General features: G+C 37.5%; 1 protein-coding gene across 7 annotated transcripts in view; it reads left to right on the forward strand.

The window, feature by feature from the left end:
- Ac3 (Adenylate cyclase 3) overlaps nucleotides 1-20,079 on the forward strand; it is a 30,480-nt gene that overhangs the window by 458 nt on the left and 9,943 nt on the right. For 2 of the 7 annotated variants that reach the window (XM_069509432.1, XM_069509403.1), the window contains exons 2-16: nucleotides 1,673-2,559; nucleotides 2,646-2,795; nucleotides 3,529-3,644; nucleotides 3,734-3,845; nucleotides 4,040-4,167; nucleotides 5,001-5,159; nucleotides 8,490-8,628; nucleotides 10,783-10,881; nucleotides 11,159-11,250; nucleotides 12,441-12,696; nucleotides 14,493-14,576; nucleotides 14,825-14,932; nucleotides 16,855-17,066; nucleotides 17,719-17,794; nucleotides 18,868-19,090. In XM_069509432.1, coding sequence (XP_069365533.1) covers nucleotides 2,014-2,559; nucleotides 2,646-2,795; nucleotides 3,529-3,644; nucleotides 3,734-3,845; nucleotides 4,040-4,167; nucleotides 5,001-5,159; nucleotides 8,490-8,628; nucleotides 10,783-10,881; nucleotides 11,159-11,250; nucleotides 12,441-12,696; nucleotides 14,493-14,576; nucleotides 14,825-14,932; nucleotides 16,855-17,066; nucleotides 17,719-17,794; nucleotides 18,868-19,090 — 2,500 coding nt within the window. In that variant the 5' untranslated portion in view covers nucleotides 1,673-2,013. Of the gene's footprint in view, nucleotides 1-1,029; nucleotides 2,560-2,645; nucleotides 2,796-3,528; nucleotides 3,645-3,733; nucleotides 3,846-4,039; nucleotides 4,168-5,000; nucleotides 5,160-8,489; nucleotides 8,629-10,782; nucleotides 10,882-11,158; nucleotides 11,251-12,440; nucleotides 12,697-14,492; nucleotides 14,577-14,824; nucleotides 14,933-16,854; nucleotides 17,067-17,718; nucleotides 17,795-18,867; nucleotides 19,091-20,079 lie in introns of those variants that run through there. The other 5 variants (XM_069509428.1, XM_069509414.1, XM_069509420.1 and 2 more) reach the window with 5 other exon arrangements.

Genomic DNA, 20,079 nt, shown 5'->3' on the forward strand with positions numbered 1-20,079 from the left:
GCTAGGTACTTAGTCTTAAAGTCTGTGTGCCTTAAATAAAGTATTTTGTTTTCATTTTCATAATATATGGACTTTCTAGGGATCCTATATTTTTTATTTACCCTACCAAATGCTTGTTTCTAAAATGGTAGTCTCTAAATACTTGTTTTTAACAAACACGACTGATCTCTCTAATCTCAGATCAAGTGGCTCTACCTCAGAATACATACTTGGATGTTCTACTAATTAATAAAATATTCAACGTGGGTAGGTGTTTTGATATTGCAAACAGTTAATAGTAATAAGTACCTACCTACTTATAATAATACTGTAACTGGACAATTTCTGTAAATTACTAAATTTACCTACCTACCTACATTTAAAAAATAAATAATATACTTAAGCTGAGGAAGCATTACTATCAGTATAGAGCCAAAACAGATTTATATATCTTTGTCTGTCTGTGTATCTGTGCGCGCATGACACAAATGCAACTTGGCATTCGTATATAGCTGATATTCTGGGAACATTTAAAATAGTTTTTAAGTATGCCAAAAAACGAAAGGGTTCTTTCTGGATAGGAAACGATGTTATATAACGAGATGTACTTAATTGCATACCTTTTTACCATAGTTAGTTAATTATTACTATTGGTCTCGCTAATGTTTCTTATTTAATTTTTATTGTTCTTGAACCAAAAATTCGTGATTACATATATTTTAAGTACCTAGGTAAAAGACAGAATAGCCACTAAGTAGAACTAAAAATTAATTGGTCGGTGATTTATAAACAATAAGGCATGCGATGTACCTGCGGGGCGTCCGTCCTCGTGGCTAACTTAAGTAACAAACTAAATACTTACAAGAAAGTGTTGCGTCAAATAATAGCTGATTTAAAATTATAAAAAACTACATACTGCGTGGGTTTAGGTTTCTTAAAAATCCCGTGGGAACTCTTTGATTTTCTGAAATAAAAGTAGCCCATATTCGTTTCCGGGATGCAAGCTATATCTCAGTACCAACTACTAATATAGGTACTTAGATGATATCTTCGAATTTGTCCTTGTAGATTAAGGTTTTTTTAAACTCGTAGGAACTCTTTTATTTTCTGAGATAATAAAAAAGTTATGTTCATCCCCGCGATGCAAGCTATCACTGTATCTTTCGTTAAATTCTGTTAAACAGATGGGCCGTGAAAAGCTAGCAGACAGACACAATTTCGCATATTTATAAATATGAGTATGGAAGCATGGATAATAAATATCTATTCAACCGTTTCATTTGTTCAAATGACTTGAGATAGTGTGTATGAACATATAGTTATGTTAAACTGAGAAACTCGTTACAAACAAATAAATATTGTCATGTGGCATTTTTCACGGTCACTCTCATCTATACTCCAAAGGTATTCGTATCCTATGCTCTCAGTCAAAGCTATTGTCAATATTTAAATTATATTATTATTTACTTACGTATATTGTGTTGTGTACATATATCTCACAGAAACCACGAGTTGGTTATGTCTAGTACACGTCGAGTTAATGAACGGATATCGGAACAATGTTTCAGCATGTAATTTATTCATTACACAGGCGTCCTCGATCAGGCCGCTGTGCCGCTAACGGAAAGTCTCCGTACATTACCTACTCAAGTTCATTTGTCTCTACTCTCTAACAATGTTACAATATTTTCAGCAGTGTTCTATTATAGATCATAGTATCTAAAGCATATCTAAGCAAAGCTATATCAGTATTCGGTCTATTTTGTTGATCAAAACAGTAACATAATGAGCAGTGTTTTTCAGTTTAATTTTCAATACTTACGCAAATATTGAAAAATGAAAGTGTTTTTAAATTAAATATTCTTAAAAATCATTTGAAAGAATTAAATCAAATTAAAATGAATCTTAGTAGATATCCACCAATTATCAAAAGTGTTGTTCACTTCAATGTGTAGAAAGTGTAAAGTCAAGGGTTCAAAATGGATAAAAGCAAATGTGAAATTTTTGCTTTGAATTTGGGCATGCGTTAGAGCTATGGAGAAATCCGTGCAAGTGCGATCTTCAAACAAGTGTTCATGTTGGATTTGTTTTGTGTCGCCATGGAGATTTTCAGACTTATCGGAAGAGAAATTGTACTTAGCATATACTCAATGTCAACGCCAATGTGCCGTACTGCGGCTACTTGCCACCGGAATATTGTTCCAGATCTTCGCCGCCCTTGTGCCGGGAGAACGCGACCTACACTTCGCTTATGCCTTAGTAGCAGTATCCCTAATAGTGAATTTGTCCCTGGCGACGGTTTACGCTCTAGCTCATCGCGTTCGATCAACATTGAACCATGTGGCCTGGTTTGTCATATGGACTCAGCTCATAGTGAGTTCATCGCGACGCCTCGGAGACTCTTACAACGAATTACTGGGCTGGGCCGTCGTGCTGCAATACTTCACACTAGCAACGCTTCCATTCCATTATATGTTTTTGATATTCTATAGCACATTGTCTTTCGCCGCATATTTGATGGTTCAGTACTACAATGCTTCTACAGCTGAAAGTAGGCTTGCCGATGATTTTTACATGCAGGTACTAGAACGTTAATACAAAAATTGTGATAATATACTTGCTTGCAAATAATAGTGTAAGTAAGAAATTGTTGTTTTTTTCGGCAGCAAGTGGCAAACGGTTGTCTATTATTGGGAGCGACTTTTCTGGGAGGAACCGCTTACGCAGTCAATGAAAAGCAACAACGCAGCTCTTTTCAAGAGACGAAACGAAGTTTACGCGATAAATTGACAATAGAACAACAAAGTAAAGAACAGGTGGGTTGATTTGATTTGTGTTTGAATCAGATTGGAAGTAGAAATGATTTTATTTTTGTTTTGTTTCAAAGTTTCAAGTTTTTATGGTTCTGTACCTCAAAAGAAAAAAATAACCCTTATAGGATCACTTTATTGTCTGTCTATCTGTATGTCTGTCTGTCTGTCCGTCTGTCCGTCTATCCGTCGTATCTGTCAAGAAAACCTACAGGATACTTCCCGTTGACCTAGAATCATGAAATTTGGTAGGTAGGTAGGTAGGTCTTATAGCACACGTAAAGGAATAAATCCCAAAACGTTGTCGTTACATCACAGAAAAATAAAACAAAATGTGAACAAATAGGTATTAGTAAGTATTTTTAATTTTCAAAGTTATCTAACCAACTGGGATTGCATATGAAAGGGCTTTACTTTTACGTTCTAACACAGATTTTTATTTATTTTTATGCATAATAGTTTTTGATTTATTGTGCAAAATGTCGAGAAAATACGACTGTAAAACGAAGAAGTCGGTGCCGAGTCTGACTCGGTTTTTTATGTAATGCTTTTTGTTGACGCCATAATAAGACTCTCATATCATGATCTCCTATGTCTTCATGGAAACGATTCCCAATGGAATATTTTTTGATCATAAAGCTAAGAAGTCATTGTCTCTAATTAGGAATCAGTAGTAAGTAGGTACTTAGATACCAAGTACCAACTACCAACCAAAATTAATTAATTGCTATTGTTTTAGGAAAGGTTATTGTTGTCGGTACTTCCTGAACACGTTGCAGTACAAATGCGTCAGGATTTGGGTTTAATTGATACGCAATTTAAAAAAATATATATGTCACGACATGAAAATGTGAGGTAAGTTATTCTGTAGAAGTCAAGTCCCTATTATTATTTTGTCCTGAAATATTGGTTTTAATATTAATTTTATTATTTACATGATCCAGTATTCTATATGCAGACATCGTGGGTTTTACGGCGATTTCCTCGACCTACTCGGCACAAGATTTAGTCGCGATATTGAACGAGCTCTTCGCAAGATTCGATCGACTTGCAGAGGTATGGAAGTTTACCATTTGAATTGAATTAAGTATATATTTTTAATTTTAGTTACGGGAAAGCGTGCACTTGGTAATCAGTATATATAACAATGTTTACGTACGGCATACACTGACATTATGATTTATGAAAGTCTTTTAAATTAAAATATTTCATTATTAGGTAGATATTAATTTTTAACATTTTGTTATTAGAAATATCAGCAGTTACGAATAAAAATCCTCGGCGACTGTTACTACTGCATCAGCGGTGCGCCAGTGGAGCGACCAGATCATGCGGTCCTTTGCGTCCATATGGGGCTCTCCATGGTTAAGGCTATTAAGTACGTATTCAGTCACAAAAATACATAATATAATATTGTTCTTCTGACCGATTGGCTGTCTGTCCCAGCCGGACTGGCCAATTACACCAGAAATTATAGTGCACAGTTCAGGCAGCTACTGATTCTTCACAGAAAACTCAATAACTTTTTTGACCCGACCTAAAACTCGAACCTGAGTCCTCATGATCCGCAACCGAATAAACTATCAAAGTACTAGACTAAAAGGCAGTTAATAAATACTAATGTAGCTTAGCAATCTTAGCGATGGTAGATTACAATGCAGTCTTGCTTATGAATCTAGCGCGCTGACCTAAAAGAGGCGGTTAGTAAAATTAAACATCAAAATGCCAGAAAACAGGAAAATAAAAAAAATTAAGTGCCTCTTTTTTGCGAGATAGGCTTGCGCTTGACGACAACCATCGATGATGATGTATACCTGTAGAACTTCCAATCAGTGACTTTGTGTGTCCAGCTAATGGTAATTTTAATTTTCATACAATGGTGGCAATGGGGCCATAGAGGCATAAAAGCACCGCTTACCCTAGTTGTAATTAATCAGTGCTTATTTTCATCATATTTCTCAATTCAATTCATAATTAAATCTCAATCTTAATTTTCATAATTCCTGAAAGGCCGGCAACACATTGGTGGTTCCTCTGGTACTACAAATGTTCATGGGCGGTGGTAATCACTTAACATCAGGTGACCCGCCTGCTCGTTTGCCATTTTTATTTAAAAAATCATCTATTAAATGTTTACCCTAACTTCAAGCCCTGTTCACGCCACTCTAGTAGTAGCTACATCTTGTACTTTAAGAAATACATTTTTCACAGATATGTCCAACAAACGACCAATTCGCCAGTGGACATGCGCGTGGGCATCCACACTGGAGCAGTACTGGCAGGAGTGTTGGGTCAAAGGCAATGGCAGTTTGATGTCTATTCGCGAGATGTTGAATTAGCAAACAAGATGGAAAGCAGTGGGATGGCTGGGTTAGTTACCATATCATAAGTAGGTAGTCTAGGTACTATGTATAAATTAATTAGGTAGGTGCTTCTCCTTATGGCTGCAGGACACTTGGTCGCTAACCTGCATTTGAATGCTTACTTGAAGAATGCAGGCCAGCGACCAAGTAAAGCGGTTTAAACGATGTCAAGTATATCCATCTTCGAATAAGTTCTTCATGCTTTCTTTGACAGCATCCTTGAACATCCAAATTAATTGATGTTATAGGCTGTGTAAGTAAATAACGCTTTGGGTGTCCAATTCGGGAACTCATTCGGGTAAACGAATAGGTACAGGCTAACCACCAAGTGTAATTCCGTCATTTATAAAGTCTACCTACTACGATAAAAGGTTTGCGTAATTTCATTTACGAAAATAATTTTATACCTTTTAGAAGATCCTATTATGTGAAATTATTTATAAAATATGTTCATTACAAGCCTATCACAGTGTTTGCTCACGAGTAGATAAGTATATATAAAATATGTTCATTACAAGCCTATCACAGTGTTTGCTCACGAGTAGATAAGTATATAAAATATGTTCATTACAAGCCTATCACAGTGTTTGCTCACGAGTAGATAAGTATATAAAATATGTTCATTACAAGTCTATCACAGTGTTTGCTCACGAGTAGATAAGTATATAAAATATGTTCATTACAAGCCTATCACAGTGTTTGCTCACGAGGTGATAAGTATATAAAACAAAACAATGGACACACATTTCCCAATAATATTAATTACTACATAATTTTTACACACTTAAATGTAGAGATATTCCAAGTCAAAATTGCGATCCACTTCGTCTTAAAGAAACAGCCCCTAGTGATAAAAATAATATAATTTATCGTGTCTCATTGAATTGGGAGTCCCTAGCCCATTGAGTTACTCAATGGAGTAGCACACTTTACTATGCAGGAGCCAGGAGGCATTAAACAGTGCACTTATAGTACGCGCCAGGTTGAGATGGCAATCGGGGTAGGGACGCCCCGCACACCCGCACAGTCCGCGCGCTATCCCATGCGGGATAGCACGGGTGACATGTCGCAACTATACATGCCTAATAATTTGTGATGTATCTAAGATACTTATAACTAATACCTAAGCATATTTTTAAATTTATCCTAACATCCATCACACGTAGGTAGGTACTCTTGTTACACTATGCAAAGGAGACACGCAAGTTGATTGACTCGCCTTTACTACGAATATAACTAAAAGGAAAGAAGTAGGTATAACGAATAGGGATAGATAGAAGCCCTATTGTAACATGAAATGAATTTCGAGATACTTAATTTGTGATGTTATAGCAGTCAAATACCGGTATCATAAACATTTCTTGCATTTAATTTGGCATTTGCCAATTATGTATATCAATATTCATTCCATTCCCAAAGTCGAAATTCATCAAAAATCAAAATACATGCGCGACAAATTGATAACCCTGATTCTTTTTGAAGTTATGAATATTAAAAGAATAATAAATATAGGTATTTCAATTAACGGACATCGATTTCATTTAAGTATTTTTACAAAAAACCAACAATGTTACCCCTTCGATTAAGCGAAAGATCTCTCGTTCGTTTGTTTACACTTGATATATTATACAGCTTGCACCTCGCATGCAAGGCTTTACTTGCGAGGTGCGACAGTTGTTTTGTCACAACATTTGCACCGTACACGCAAGCAACAGTTGCTCGTCTTGCGTACAAACACAAAAACTACTGCACTGTCGACGGCACTGGTGTACGGAAAAACTTATTTAAAGTTTATGAATGCACCAAACTTGTTGTAAACTGTAAATATTCTTCTTTAATAAATAAATAAATACAAATACAAACACTTAAGTACCTACTTACCTACAAGCAATCTGCAACTCAGTGCAAGTTTAAGTTTCCTTAAACTAACTGCATGCAACTTGCAACTTACAGGCAAGCCACTTGCATAATGAAAACGCGACTTAAATGAGAAACTGCATGACCCGTGAACACAACAAGTTTGAGGTTAAATAGAAATGTCTGACGGCTGATAATCTTTTATAAGCCGTCAGACATTTCAAATTATCCACTCACGTTAAAATCGGTTGAGATTTGAGTCAGTTTTTGCTACCCCAGTAATATGATAACTCTCTGCTATGCTCCATATCTCACATACAAATGATACGTAACTGCGACCTTGACCTGTTATCTCTCTGCACAGTCATCTATAAAGGCCGTAGGGACTATTTGACGAGTTTCCGCGACAAAATTCACATTATACCTACCTATCTTGTATACGACGATATTAAATGCCGTATAATTCTTTGGTGAAATATAACGTTGTTTTATGTTTATAGTTACTTATATTAGAGGTATGCTAGAAATAAGTAACACGAACATCGCGATTCTATTAATTTAAAATACTACCTTATTTGCTTACCAATTACAGCCTTGAAACTGTCTATTCCATGGACAGGTTCAATCTTAATAGCCTTTTACACCTTAAACTTCTGAAATTTACAAATGTTTGTGTACTTAAATACTAAAATGTACTAAGAAGTTTTTTAGTTTTTAATGATATGCAATAACGCGGATAGCGGTTAGAAGTTATTTACTAGAATGTAGATTGAATGCAAATTGCAATACGTCTTGGACAATAGGTACATCTATGTAATTTCTCACATGTCACATTTAGTAGGTGTAGGTACCAACACTTACCTACGGTATACTTACCTATGATAATACAGTAGACAGATTTTTTCTAAGTTGGAAATCCGACATCGATTAATTTTAGTATTAAAAAAGTAGTAAGAGTAGTAGTAGTAACTAGTAGTAGTAGTAAAAAGTAAGTATTAAAACATTTTCATAAAACTGCCTTAAAGTTGTAAAATAACAAAAGCACTCTACTGCAGTGCGATAAAATAATACTTAACTACGGACTTGCTCTGGGGTGTTACAAAAAATATATGAAAATTCATCTCTTAGTCGTTTGAGGGTTCCGTAGTAAACAAGGAACCGTTACAGTTTCGCCATGTCCGTATGTCTGTCTGTCCGTTCGTCTGTCCGTCCGTCCGTCCTCGCTTAATCTCTGAAACTATTACTGCTAGAAATCTTTAATTTGGCATGGATATAAATATTAATCGCGCCGACAAAGTTGTGAAATAAAATTTTGATAATTTTTTTTTAGGGTAGCTCCCCTACATGTAAATTGGGGATGAATTATATATGTACATCCTAGGATGTTTCAGGGTGGATAAACGGTATAAGCCGTAAAAATAAATTACTAGAAGCTCTTTTTTGCAGTATAGGTAGACAATAAGTAGTTGAATATTTTCAGTCGCGTGCACGTATCGGAAGTGACGCTTAGTTTCCTGAACAACGAGTTCGAAGTAGAACCGGCGCACGGGGAGCGGCGGGAGGAGATGTTACGGCAGGCGGGCATCAAGACCTACTTTATTGTCCGCGTTCTCAAACCCGTAAGCATATAGATATCATACCTACTGTTTAATTTATATAAAATTTTAAGGCTTAGCGCGCTGCGCGACGATACTAGAACCCATAGAGTTTAATGGTATTGTTACGTTTTTTTTTTAATTTTCACGCTCGCGTTTGCGCTTATATTTCGAGATGAAATTACTTACTTAAGTAAGTATATATTTTTTAATTTCATAAGTTATTTATTCCACAAAAATTATAAGAAATCTGTTTTGTATAGATATGAATGTTGATTTCCTGTTTGCTTTGATTAATTACACATTTTCTGTGTAAGTTTTTATTTTACCTTTAGTTATGTCGTCTCGTAACTTCTATTCCTAACTTCAGTTAGAGGATTACGAAATTTTAATACTAGGAACTGTATGAAGATTATAACGTCACACTGGAAGCAGCAGCGCGGCTCTCGCGTGCTCCGCGGTGTGAACGCCTTTATACAGTTTCTTGTATTAATTATTGTCCAATCCTTTAAGGGTAGTAAGTAGGTAGGTACCTAGTGACGGAATTTAATATACTTAAGTATTTTCATTATATTCCTCAGGCTATAACCACTTCCATAGTATCATAATATTATCATGATTTATTTCGTATTCCAATAAATAATAATTAATGGCATCACTCTCGAAATAGAAAAAGAAATACCATATTCTCGATACTGAGACTTATGGACGACTACTAAAAAACAACGAGCTCTTTAATATCGACCTACGTGACCTATATTTTTAGGGTTCCGTACCTCAAAAGGAAAACGGAACCCTTATAGGATCACTTTGTTGTCTGACTGTCTGTCTGTCTGTCTGTCAAGAAACTTACAGCTAGGGTACTTCCCGTTGAACTAGAATCATGAAATTTGGAAGGTAGGTAGGTCTTATAGCAGACATTCGGGAAAAATCTGAAAACCACAAATTTGTACATCACACAAAAAAAATTAATTGTGGCCATGAACTAATAATTAGTATTTTCAATTTCCGAAGTAAGATAACTATATCAAATGGGGTATCATATAAAAGGTATTCACATGTGCATTCTAAAACAGATTTTTATTTATTTGTATGCATCATAGTTTTTGAATTATCGTGCAAAATGTCTAAAAAATACGACTAGTACGGAACCCTCGTTGTGCGAGCCTACTGACTCGCACTTGGCCGGTTTTTTATCCCTAGCATCTGCTTCTAGTCTCCGCATATTTTATACACCTACAGTCAAGTTTTGGTATTTTATGTGTTCTCTGCACTTGATTGTAGCATTGGTACTTATACAATTTAACACAGCTTATTTACGAGTAAATAGATATTAGATGTAGTTCTACAGGATATATTTCGGAGAGTGTGCTAAGGAACTATTTGATCTAGTTCTCCCCTTGCTGTTTTAATATCAAACCGCGCGTCGTGGTCTGCACCCTGTCGAAATTCCTCAGACTCTTAAAAGTGATTCGCTTCCTCGTTTCTAATTCGTATTGCTAGAATATGGAGTGCCCTTCTGGTTTCCGTTTTCCCCGCCAGCTACAATATTGGCAGAAGAAGAATGAAGATAGGCATCATCTTCTAGGCCCTCCCTCCACCTTTAGGCTGCATCCATTACCTACTATTTGGTATGATTGCAGTCAAGAGTACGCCTATTTTATTATAAAAATAGACCTTGTCTATTAAAATGCATTTTTGCCCTTTATTATATTACAGCCGTTTAATAAGCCAAAACTACGTAACCCTACACAAAATACCGATTCTTTTGTTGTTGTTGTTTAAAAGAACATTTCTTATCACGATTTAACGATAAGGTGATGAAGGTGCCTTTGAGGAGGAATAGCAGATGTAATTTATCTTGCAGCTTTTATTGAGTAGACCGTACGTAATATCTACGTGATGTTTCAATTGAAAAAATGTAATTATAAATAACGTCAGTAATCAGTATCCTTATAAAATGATACGAGGCATCTATGGACTTGAGTATGTTAGTTAATCAGTAAATATTTGAAACACTAATGCTATGCCTACTTGCAAGAAACTTCAATCCTAATATTAATATCAATAATAACTCACTACTTACTAGGTATTTTCGTATAAGTAAAAGTCTCTTAAATTGTTTGTCAGGCGCGTTCTCATTTATCATTCAGGTCATAGTTGATTATAACTTTGTAGTACCAGGGTGGCGAAGAGAAAAATGCACCGGAGGGGGAGGCGGTGGATGGAGATACGAGCGACGCGCTTTCCGACCTCAAAGACGACGACGAGGACTCAGTAAGTGCACTCGAACTACCCCGGCCCACCCGGCCGCCCCTTCCGGCCCAGCCCAAATATATAGAACACTAGGGCACTAGCTTCGCGGTCGAACCTAGTTTACATTAGTATCTACCTACTGAACAGGCATTGCTTTCCAACTGAAATTTTCAGTCATCAAAATAAAATTGCTTTTTAGCATTCGAGCACCTAAGTAATTAAGCTATCGACATCATGAGCGTTCATATCGATTTGTTGCTTGTCGACTACATAGATACGCTTCGTACATTATCCGTAGGTTCTATCACCGCAAGATGAGAGCAAGGACAATGAGGATGTGAAAATACTCGCTATGTTAGAAGAAGAGCTCGTCAATAGAGACGACGACAAGTAAGTCTTTACTTTTTTGGCCAAAACTACTTAACGTCCATGGGGCTTATTACACTATCAATATAGTGAAAATATAGTGAGAATATAGTGAAAATCCTATATAAGTAGTGGAAATATTGATGGTGTAACCTATTGATAGTGTAACACCCCACTCACTCACATTTCGAATGCAAATTAAAATTGGAACTAGCTAAATATCATTTTTAAGCATGTTCCCTTAAAAGTAGGTACGTACCTACCTAGTGTACTTTGCTTACTTCACCTGCTTTTCAAAATTTACCTTCAGGCTCTTCAGCTAATTCTAAATTAAACGAATATATACCTATCGCTATCTCATTTTTATCAAGGTTACTCTCACTAACACTAGCAAAGACGTAAAATATTTACCTATACCTAACTCACTCTATATATGCAATCTTTCATCGAGAAAATAGATGTTAGCTTAGTTGATAAAACACAAAAAAAATGAACAGGTGACAAGCAGTATTAGTACATTATAACATAAGTTCTGTAATTATCTTATATAATATAAGAAAATTAATGTTTGTCTATCAGTCGTTACATATGCGTTCGCACAGCATTCATCTGATTTAGTTGAAATTTTGTACAGTTGTTAACACTTTCTTGTAGGTATCTTACATAAAACCATCACGTAGGTACATGGTGCGGGAGTCGTTCAAACACAATAAGCATTGCAATGTATCCCGGGCAACAAGTACTTATCTAGTTTTTGATAAAAGGGGATATAGCACTTTAATTTATGCTGACTGACTTCTTTTATAATATGAGGAGCTGGCGAACGAAACGGTATAATTACTTATATACTTCATTCACTTGATCAAAATATTTTTTATTCCGGATAATAACGGCCCACTGCATACAAATTTGAATTTATTTCTAAGCAAAACGACCTAAAACTGTACCGAAATTGAGTCTAAATAAAGTTCATGATTTCGAATACTAAATAGGTACAAACTTGAATTCATTTCCAAGCAAAACGGCATAAAACTGTGCCAAAATTGAGTTCAAATGTTCGTTCGATCAAAACTGTACAGTTACAGTAAAGTTTCAACAGCTTTCATTGAGCTTTTTGCTCTCCCTGTAATATTTTATTTCGTGCAATTACGCCATTTTTTCACCAGCGCCTCATAGTATTTTGGGAGGGGTTGAGGGTGATAATTTTCGTACAGGGAACTAGCAGATGCGACGACGCTTTGCCTGACGTTCAAGGCGAGTGGTGCGGAGGCAGTGTACGCCCGGCGCAGCGACCCGTACCCGCTGACGGTGGCCGCGCCGCCGCTGCTGCTGCTGCCGGCCGTGGTGGCGCTGGCCAGCTTTGCCGTGCCGCCCAGCTGGGCCCTCCACGCAGTGTATCTCGCGCTTGTGCTCGAGACCGGCCTAATTAATATCGTGTACTACGCGTGCTATCGATATACACAATATAAGGTCCGTTTCAAAATTGAATTTGCTTTTGCGATTTGCTTCCTCGTTTTTTAATTTGAACCGCTAAGATATGAAATGACTTTCCGTGTTCAGTTTTCCTTTCCACTTTTAATATTAAAAATATTGGTTAGGTAATAGGTACAGTACGTGGCAGAAAATATTCGACCTTCAGAAAGAGATAGCGGTTTTGTAGAGCATTGTATCTGTCGTTGAGACCGACAAAATCTCACATATAGGTATGAGTGACAGAAAACGCTCTACAAAGCCGAAATCTCACTCTAAAGATCGATGTACAATATTTCTTGCCGGCTTCTGTACGTGGATCACTGCTACTTACGCCAATCTATTTGCAATGGTACAGCAGTGATTCACATGTAAGACGTAGCCAAGTCTGTTCGTAATCAATGCTAGGCGTAAAGTAACCTTGAAGTAGTTAGAAAAGAGTAGGCAAGTACTAAATTAATTGCATCACAGTCACACACATTAATTGTATCTCTTCCTAAAGGTCGATGTATAATATTTTTTGCCGCGTACTGTACCTAGGTAGTTTCGAGTTCCTCTTATACCTAAGTAATAAGCTTGAAGTTTATAGAACAACCAGCTTCGCTAGCTTCGCTTAGCTCTCGACTTCCGCGTATACTTGAAACTTGAAACCCATATTTTACCCTCTTAAGGATTAAATTTAAAATCATTTCTTAGCGGATGTCTACGTCATAATAACTATCTGCATACCAAATTGTAGCCTGATTCGTCCAGTAGTAGTGCGTTGATGGATCAGTCAGTCAGTCACCTTTTCATTTTATATGTTTATTGTTTAGAGAAAAATTATTGACTGAGACTAATGAATCACTTGACATTATTCTAATGACTAAGTAAGTACCTACTACCTAGTACAGACCTACCTACTTTTGATTTCGGGAGCTTTTGGGGGTTTTTCTGATATTTTGATCAGGGAAAATGATTAATTAAAACACGTAAAGCCGATATTGAGGCTGCTTTAATAATGAATCTCATAATCGGGCGACGCGCAGGTCGCCACAGCGAGCGTCTAGGCGCTGACCACGCAATTTACATTCGTGGAACTCTATAAGTAGGTCTTAATCTAGTACGGATGGGCGAACCATAACTACCTACTATATGATGTTTAATAGATCACCACTTTATTTTTATTTGTAACTAGGTACTAGCTCTTGACAGCGACTTCTTTTGCGGTACATTCGTAATAGGTATAATATAGTTTCTGTTACTTTTGGATAAAGTAACTTTCTAATATTGAACGAATTATTAAAATCGGGTCCGTAGTTTCAGAGTTTATCGATTACAAAAAAAATCTTTCCTCTTTTTAATACTTATTATTATTATTAGTATATTAGTATTGATTCAATTTCCTTACTATTCATCTGCACTAAGATTCTTATTACCTAAATTAATGTTTGATATGTATATCAAATTAGTTATTAAGATAACAAATTTATTAAATTGATTAATATTGCCCATTATTACTATCTAATCATTATTATTATGATCCCTGGTATGTCTTGTTGCTTCCGCCAATACCTAGCGGGATTCCCAGTATATCTACTTACTCTAATGAGTAATGGAATATTTCTCATGGATAGATAGTATCTACCTATATCATGCACGAGGACAACGTAAAATTACTTTTTATATCGTTCACAGCCCTAGTTCCAAAGAAAAATACAGGCTTTTGAAAGTCAGTTTCATTTTGTTGCCTCTAGTAGGAATGGCAGTAAGAATGTCTTTGAAGTAATGACTAAGTATGCCTGTGTTTTTTTCAGAAGAAAATCATGTCACCTTATTGGAAATTGACTTGTGGAACCTTTAACATAGCAATGTTTGTCGCTGCGAATATTGCTCCTCTGGTGCGTATTTGAAACCATACTTACTCTCTACTTTATAATTTAAAAAGCTTATTTGCTTGTGCTTTTCATATGGTAAATATGCGTATTATACGATATACTTACTAAAGTAATATGATCATGTTTGCAGAAATATTTGAGTGAATATTTATTGATGAAAATTTTAGGAGCTCTTTTTGTCTGCCACGAACTTTTTTCTAATTAATTAATTTGTTTTAAATGAAGTACCTACTGCTGTTTGTTATAAACAGATTATCTGTGGTAACTTCGAGACCGCACTAGCCGAAGACGGGATACGAGACGATGCGCCTGCGCACGGTGGAGCACGACGATGTATTCATCCCTCGTATTATTATCATGTAAGTTTATCGACAGTGCTTAAAGTTATTTACAATTTACAAACATATAACTAATTGTTTTAAAATCATTCAACCCAATTTTATAGCTACTTCGCTATAAATAAATTAGGATTTTTTTATTTATTTTTTAAAAGAATATTAGCCATGTTAAATGACTAATATTCCCTTTACCTCTCCAACTAAGCGTCAGGCTTGTGCTAGGAGTAGGTACAACAATAGTGCAACGGGCGGGGTTTGAACCGTCGACCTTTCGGTTTTCAGTCCACTCCTTTACTGGTTGAGCTATTAATTACGGTGACCGATCAATTGACAAAAAACAAATGACAAAGTTTCATTTCCCAAACAACGTCTGGCAAAATTATGAATCATTTTATAATCGTTATAAAACTTATGTTTCTACAAATAATTCACTTGATAAAACAAATTACCAGACAAATTGTTATTTCATAAAATATCATTTGACAAGCAATTGATTTCTTAATCGTGTTAATTAATAAAACAACATATCGCACTTTTTGATATTGACGCTGAATTGTTTGATAAAATGAACTGTTTGATAAATACTTTAAGAATTCACCAAATCATTTATATGTCGACCGGGCCGACGGAAGAGACCGCTTACTATAATGGGGGGTCTCTTTCCTCCCCCCCGCTCCCACCATCAAGAGCGAGCGAAGCGAGCTCGAGACTTGGGGCACTCCGACTCGGAACGGTTAGGTTAGAAGTGCGTGGGTTATTTCTTTTAATATCACCCAGAAAAGAGGAGCCCCATGATATTATTGCTGCGTTGCATAGGAGTTTGCATATGTATGCAAAACAGACTTTTTGTGTGTTTTTTGTAAATTAGTTATTTTATCAAATAATAAATTTATCATCTATTATTTTGTAAAATCGCGAATTTGAAAAACAAATTATTTGGTGAAATAATAAATTTTTAAATGATATATTAACATTCAGCAAATTTGCAAAGTAAAATATTTGTGAATAGAATATTTGTCAAATAATCTTTTGTAAAAATTTTTACAAAAAAAATAAAAACCGACTTCGTTACACAAACACTAAAAATTGAAAAATAATTTAATTTATTACCGAATATATTATGTATACAAGAGTTAATATAGTTCCATAATAATACTTTTTGGTGCCGGTGCCAATTAGCTTTAGCTGCGCGAATCGTCTAGACTTCATATTTTTATGGGACTCCACAATGGCACCTCATTGGCACCGACCCCAAAAAATATTATTATGGAACTATATTAACTCTTGTATACATAATATATTCGGTAATAAATTAAATTATTTTTCAATTTTTAGTGTTTGTGTAACGAAGTCGGTTTTTATTTTTTTGTAAAAATTTTTTATTTCACAATTTTTAGTGGCCCCATGGAATAATGCTATGACTGGTTAAAAGTCTACTGTTTACTAAGCTATTACACTGATCGCGAGCAATTTACTCTTATCCGTTGAGGAGTTCCAGTATCTATCTTCGAAGATGTTCATCAGATCTTCACCAAATTGAAATGGGACCAACTTTGAAGTATACCCTTTCAAACAAAAAAATAATTTTTAAAATCGGTCTAGGCGTTTTCGAGTTATCGGGGAACATACATAAAAAATAAAAAAAAAAAAAAAAAAAAAAAAAAAAAAGATTCCGACGAATTGAGAACCTCCTCCTTTTTTTGAAGTCGGTTAAAAATGATGTGTTTGCGATATACGACGTTTGTGATTTGATTAGTTTTTCAAAAGTTTTTGGTGAACTGATAATTTGTCATACGTTTTTTGTCATTCATTAGTGAACCTTTTTTTAGTGGTCGTGGCTGTGAATTCTGATGCACTGCTACTCGTGCGATCTCCTTCTTTCAATCCTAGTTTAGTGCGATCCTTCTTTTAGTCTGGTAAAAAGACGAGGCGTTTATATAAAGATAGGTGCGGGGGCGGCGTGCGGTGCCCTGTGGGTGTCTCCGCTGGGCGGGTGCGCTCGCGCCGCGCTGCTCGGCGCGCTGGCGGCCGCGCACGCCGTGCCCGCCGCGCTACACCCCGCGCTGCTCACTTCGCGCCCCACGCTCGACCGCGACCCCTTCCGCCTGCCGTACAACGCTACAGCGGACTTTGATGAAGCTCTCTACAACATTCTGTAAGTTTCACCAATAATTTACTTATTTATTTCGAGAAACTGCTTAACAAAAATATCGACGTGAGCATGATTACAAAGATATGGGTTAACAATAGGGGTTTAACATTTGCTACACCTCTATTTTACCCCTTTAGAAGTTGAATTATCAAAAATCCTCTATTAGTGGAGGTCACGTCATAATAGTTATCTGCTTGCCAAATTTCAGCCCGATCCATCCAGTAGTTTAGCTGTGCGTTAATAGATCAGTCAGTCCGTCAGTCAATCAGTCAGTCAGTAAGTCAACCAGTCAGTCAGTCAGTCAGTCAGTCAATCAGTCAGACAATCGGCTTTTCCTTTTACATACTTACCTACTAGCTTATGCCCGCGACTTCGTCCGCGTGCACTACACAAACTTCACATCCCTTTAGGAGTTGAATTTTCTGAAATCCTTAGCGGATATCTAGGTACGTCATAAGCTATCTGCATGCCAGATTTCAGCCCGATCTGCCCAGTAGTTTGAGGTGTGCATTGATAGGCCAGTCAGTCAGTCAGCTTTTCCTTTTAAATATATAGCTGTAGATTGCTCCAACTTTGATCGAAATTGGTCAACTAGAATCCAAAATGAAGCTCGCCAAGTTTTTCCTGAATAATTTAGTAGTTAACTTCCTTTCAGGGCTCAGATCCATACCGGTCGCCACATACTGATGTTATTTATGATAGCGATAGTGGTGCTCCTTTACAACAGATACGTAAGTAATTATATTGTTCTTTTGACCGAAGTTCGGTGTTTTTAGCAATTAAATATCATTTGCCTTAAGGGTGAAGGAAAACAGTGAGAGAACCTGGCTGCCTAAGAGTTATGTCTATATTTTTTTCCGTGAGTGATGCGTAAGGGTATATTTTATAGTGTGGCGGTTGCCACAATAGAAACTAGATGGCGCTGTTCAATCGATGACATAGTCCCGAACAAATGTACCGCCGACAGTACTCGCAATAACAGAGTTTTCTGCAATCTGGACTATATATAGAAGTTTCAAGACATAACCGTCGGCCCAGCTGGCGCTACCGAGCACAACCAACCGCTCGGTGGGAGATCTCCCCTTTGGTACGGTCGAGCCTGCACACCGCTCCCGTACATTGGTGACCCCGACGTGATCAAGAGTGGTCGCACACTACAACAGCCGACGTTGATACAAGAGTGATCGCACACTAGAACAGCCGACGTCATCGAAGATCAACCGCACACCGCCGCACTCCGCACTGCGCACTCAACGTGATCAAGGGTGATCGCATACACCGCAACACCTTTGGATCACACACCGCAAGCCGACGTCTCCTCCAAACTCCAAGTCTACAAGCAGCAACAGCAAGCACATCGAGGCCTGTAAGACGGATGTAGCCACAGCTTCGGGGCACAATGGCCCTGCACTCCATCACCAGCTACAAGCGTCCTGGTCTACCGCTTCTCTGGTTGGTTAGCAGCCATTGCCCTTCCTTCACACGCCTTCACGCTACAACGCCACCTCTCTTCACTGCTTCACACTACGCGTTCGTCTCGGAGGGGAGTGATGTGGCGGTTGCCACAATAGAAACTAGATGGCGCTGTTCAATCGATGACATAGTCCCGAACAAATGTACCGCCGACAGTACTCGCAATAACAGAGTTTTCTGCAATCTGGACTATATATAGAAGTTTCAAGACATAACCGTCGGCCCAGCTGGCGCTACCGAGCACAACCAACCGCTCGGTGGGAGATCTCCCCTTTGGTACGGTCGAGCCTGCACACCGCTCCCGTACAATAGTAACGCGATATTTCTTCAGATCGAGGCGCTGGAGCGCGCACGGCACTCCCGCGGGGAGCGCATGCGCGCGCAGGCGGAGCAGGCGAGCGACTTGCGGCGCCGCAACCAGGCGCTCGTGCACAACGTGCTGCCGCCGCACGTGGCGCGCCACTTCATGGGCGCGCGGCACCACCACCGTGACCTCTACAGCCAGAGCTACGCTGAAGTGGGCGTTCTCTTCGCCTCCATGCCCAATTTTACAGGTAAACAAGTTTAACTGATGATTAATTTGTCGTTGTGTCCGTTTTTGCATGGAATATCTACTTATCAGGTTTTAAATTAAACACGCGCTTAAACGCTTGTTGAATAGTTAAACCTCTAAATACTTATATTATTTTTCTCTTACAGTACTTATATTTTTATCTTTTACGGCCGAATAATCTGCCGATAAGTTATGTAGCGATGTCGTTAGTCAAAAAAGACTTTTCGATTTTTAATATAATTATAACATCGTTGCTAAGTAACCTATCGACAGATTACAGATAAGATTGATTATGATGTATTAATTTCGACAGGTATAATCAATCGGCAAGCAAAACAAAAGCGATTGTACATGAGTTGTGATCTTTCATCTAAGCGTGCATCATCTTATTCCACATGGCGTTTTACCTCCATGGCCCATGGTTATTTTATTTTGCCGCTCACTTTGCCTGGTCTTGAGCATCCGATTTACGTACTGAGTCTATTGCCTCTCATTTCTGCTTGCGTTTCTTCTAACTCTGCATAATTACACATTATTCTACCACGCATCCCGTCTCGCAACTCGCCGTTTGTCATTGATGACCACAACGAATCTCCGAGACATCTCACGTCGCGTCTCGTGTCGCCCCTCATTCTCATTTCCCCCCCTCCCCTTCCCCTCCCCTCCCCTCATTTCAATATTTTAAAAATTCTGAATCTCCAGAGAAAGAAAGGAACCCTTGTAGAATCACTTCGTGGTCTATCTGTGTATCTGTCGTGTCTGTTAATACCCTACTGTCTGTAAGATAGGTACGATGATACGGGACCCTTTGTCTACGAGTCCGACTCGCACTTGACCGGTTTTTCTGAATTGGAACCGTTTGTTAACTTAAACTTCACATTATTACTCTCAAGTACCGTAATAGATTTATAAACTAAGAGTAAGAGTCGAAAATTTTTACACCATGTTTTTCTCTAATGAGAGTACGAGTAGATAGGTAGGTACAATAGC

The sequence above is a fragment of the Maniola hyperantus genome, chromosome 1 (genome assembly GCF_902806685.2).
Source record: "Maniola hyperantus chromosome 1, iAphHyp1.2, whole genome shotgun sequence".
Classification (NCBI taxonomy): Eukaryota; Metazoa; Arthropoda; class Insecta; order Lepidoptera; family Nymphalidae; genus Maniola; species Maniola hyperantus.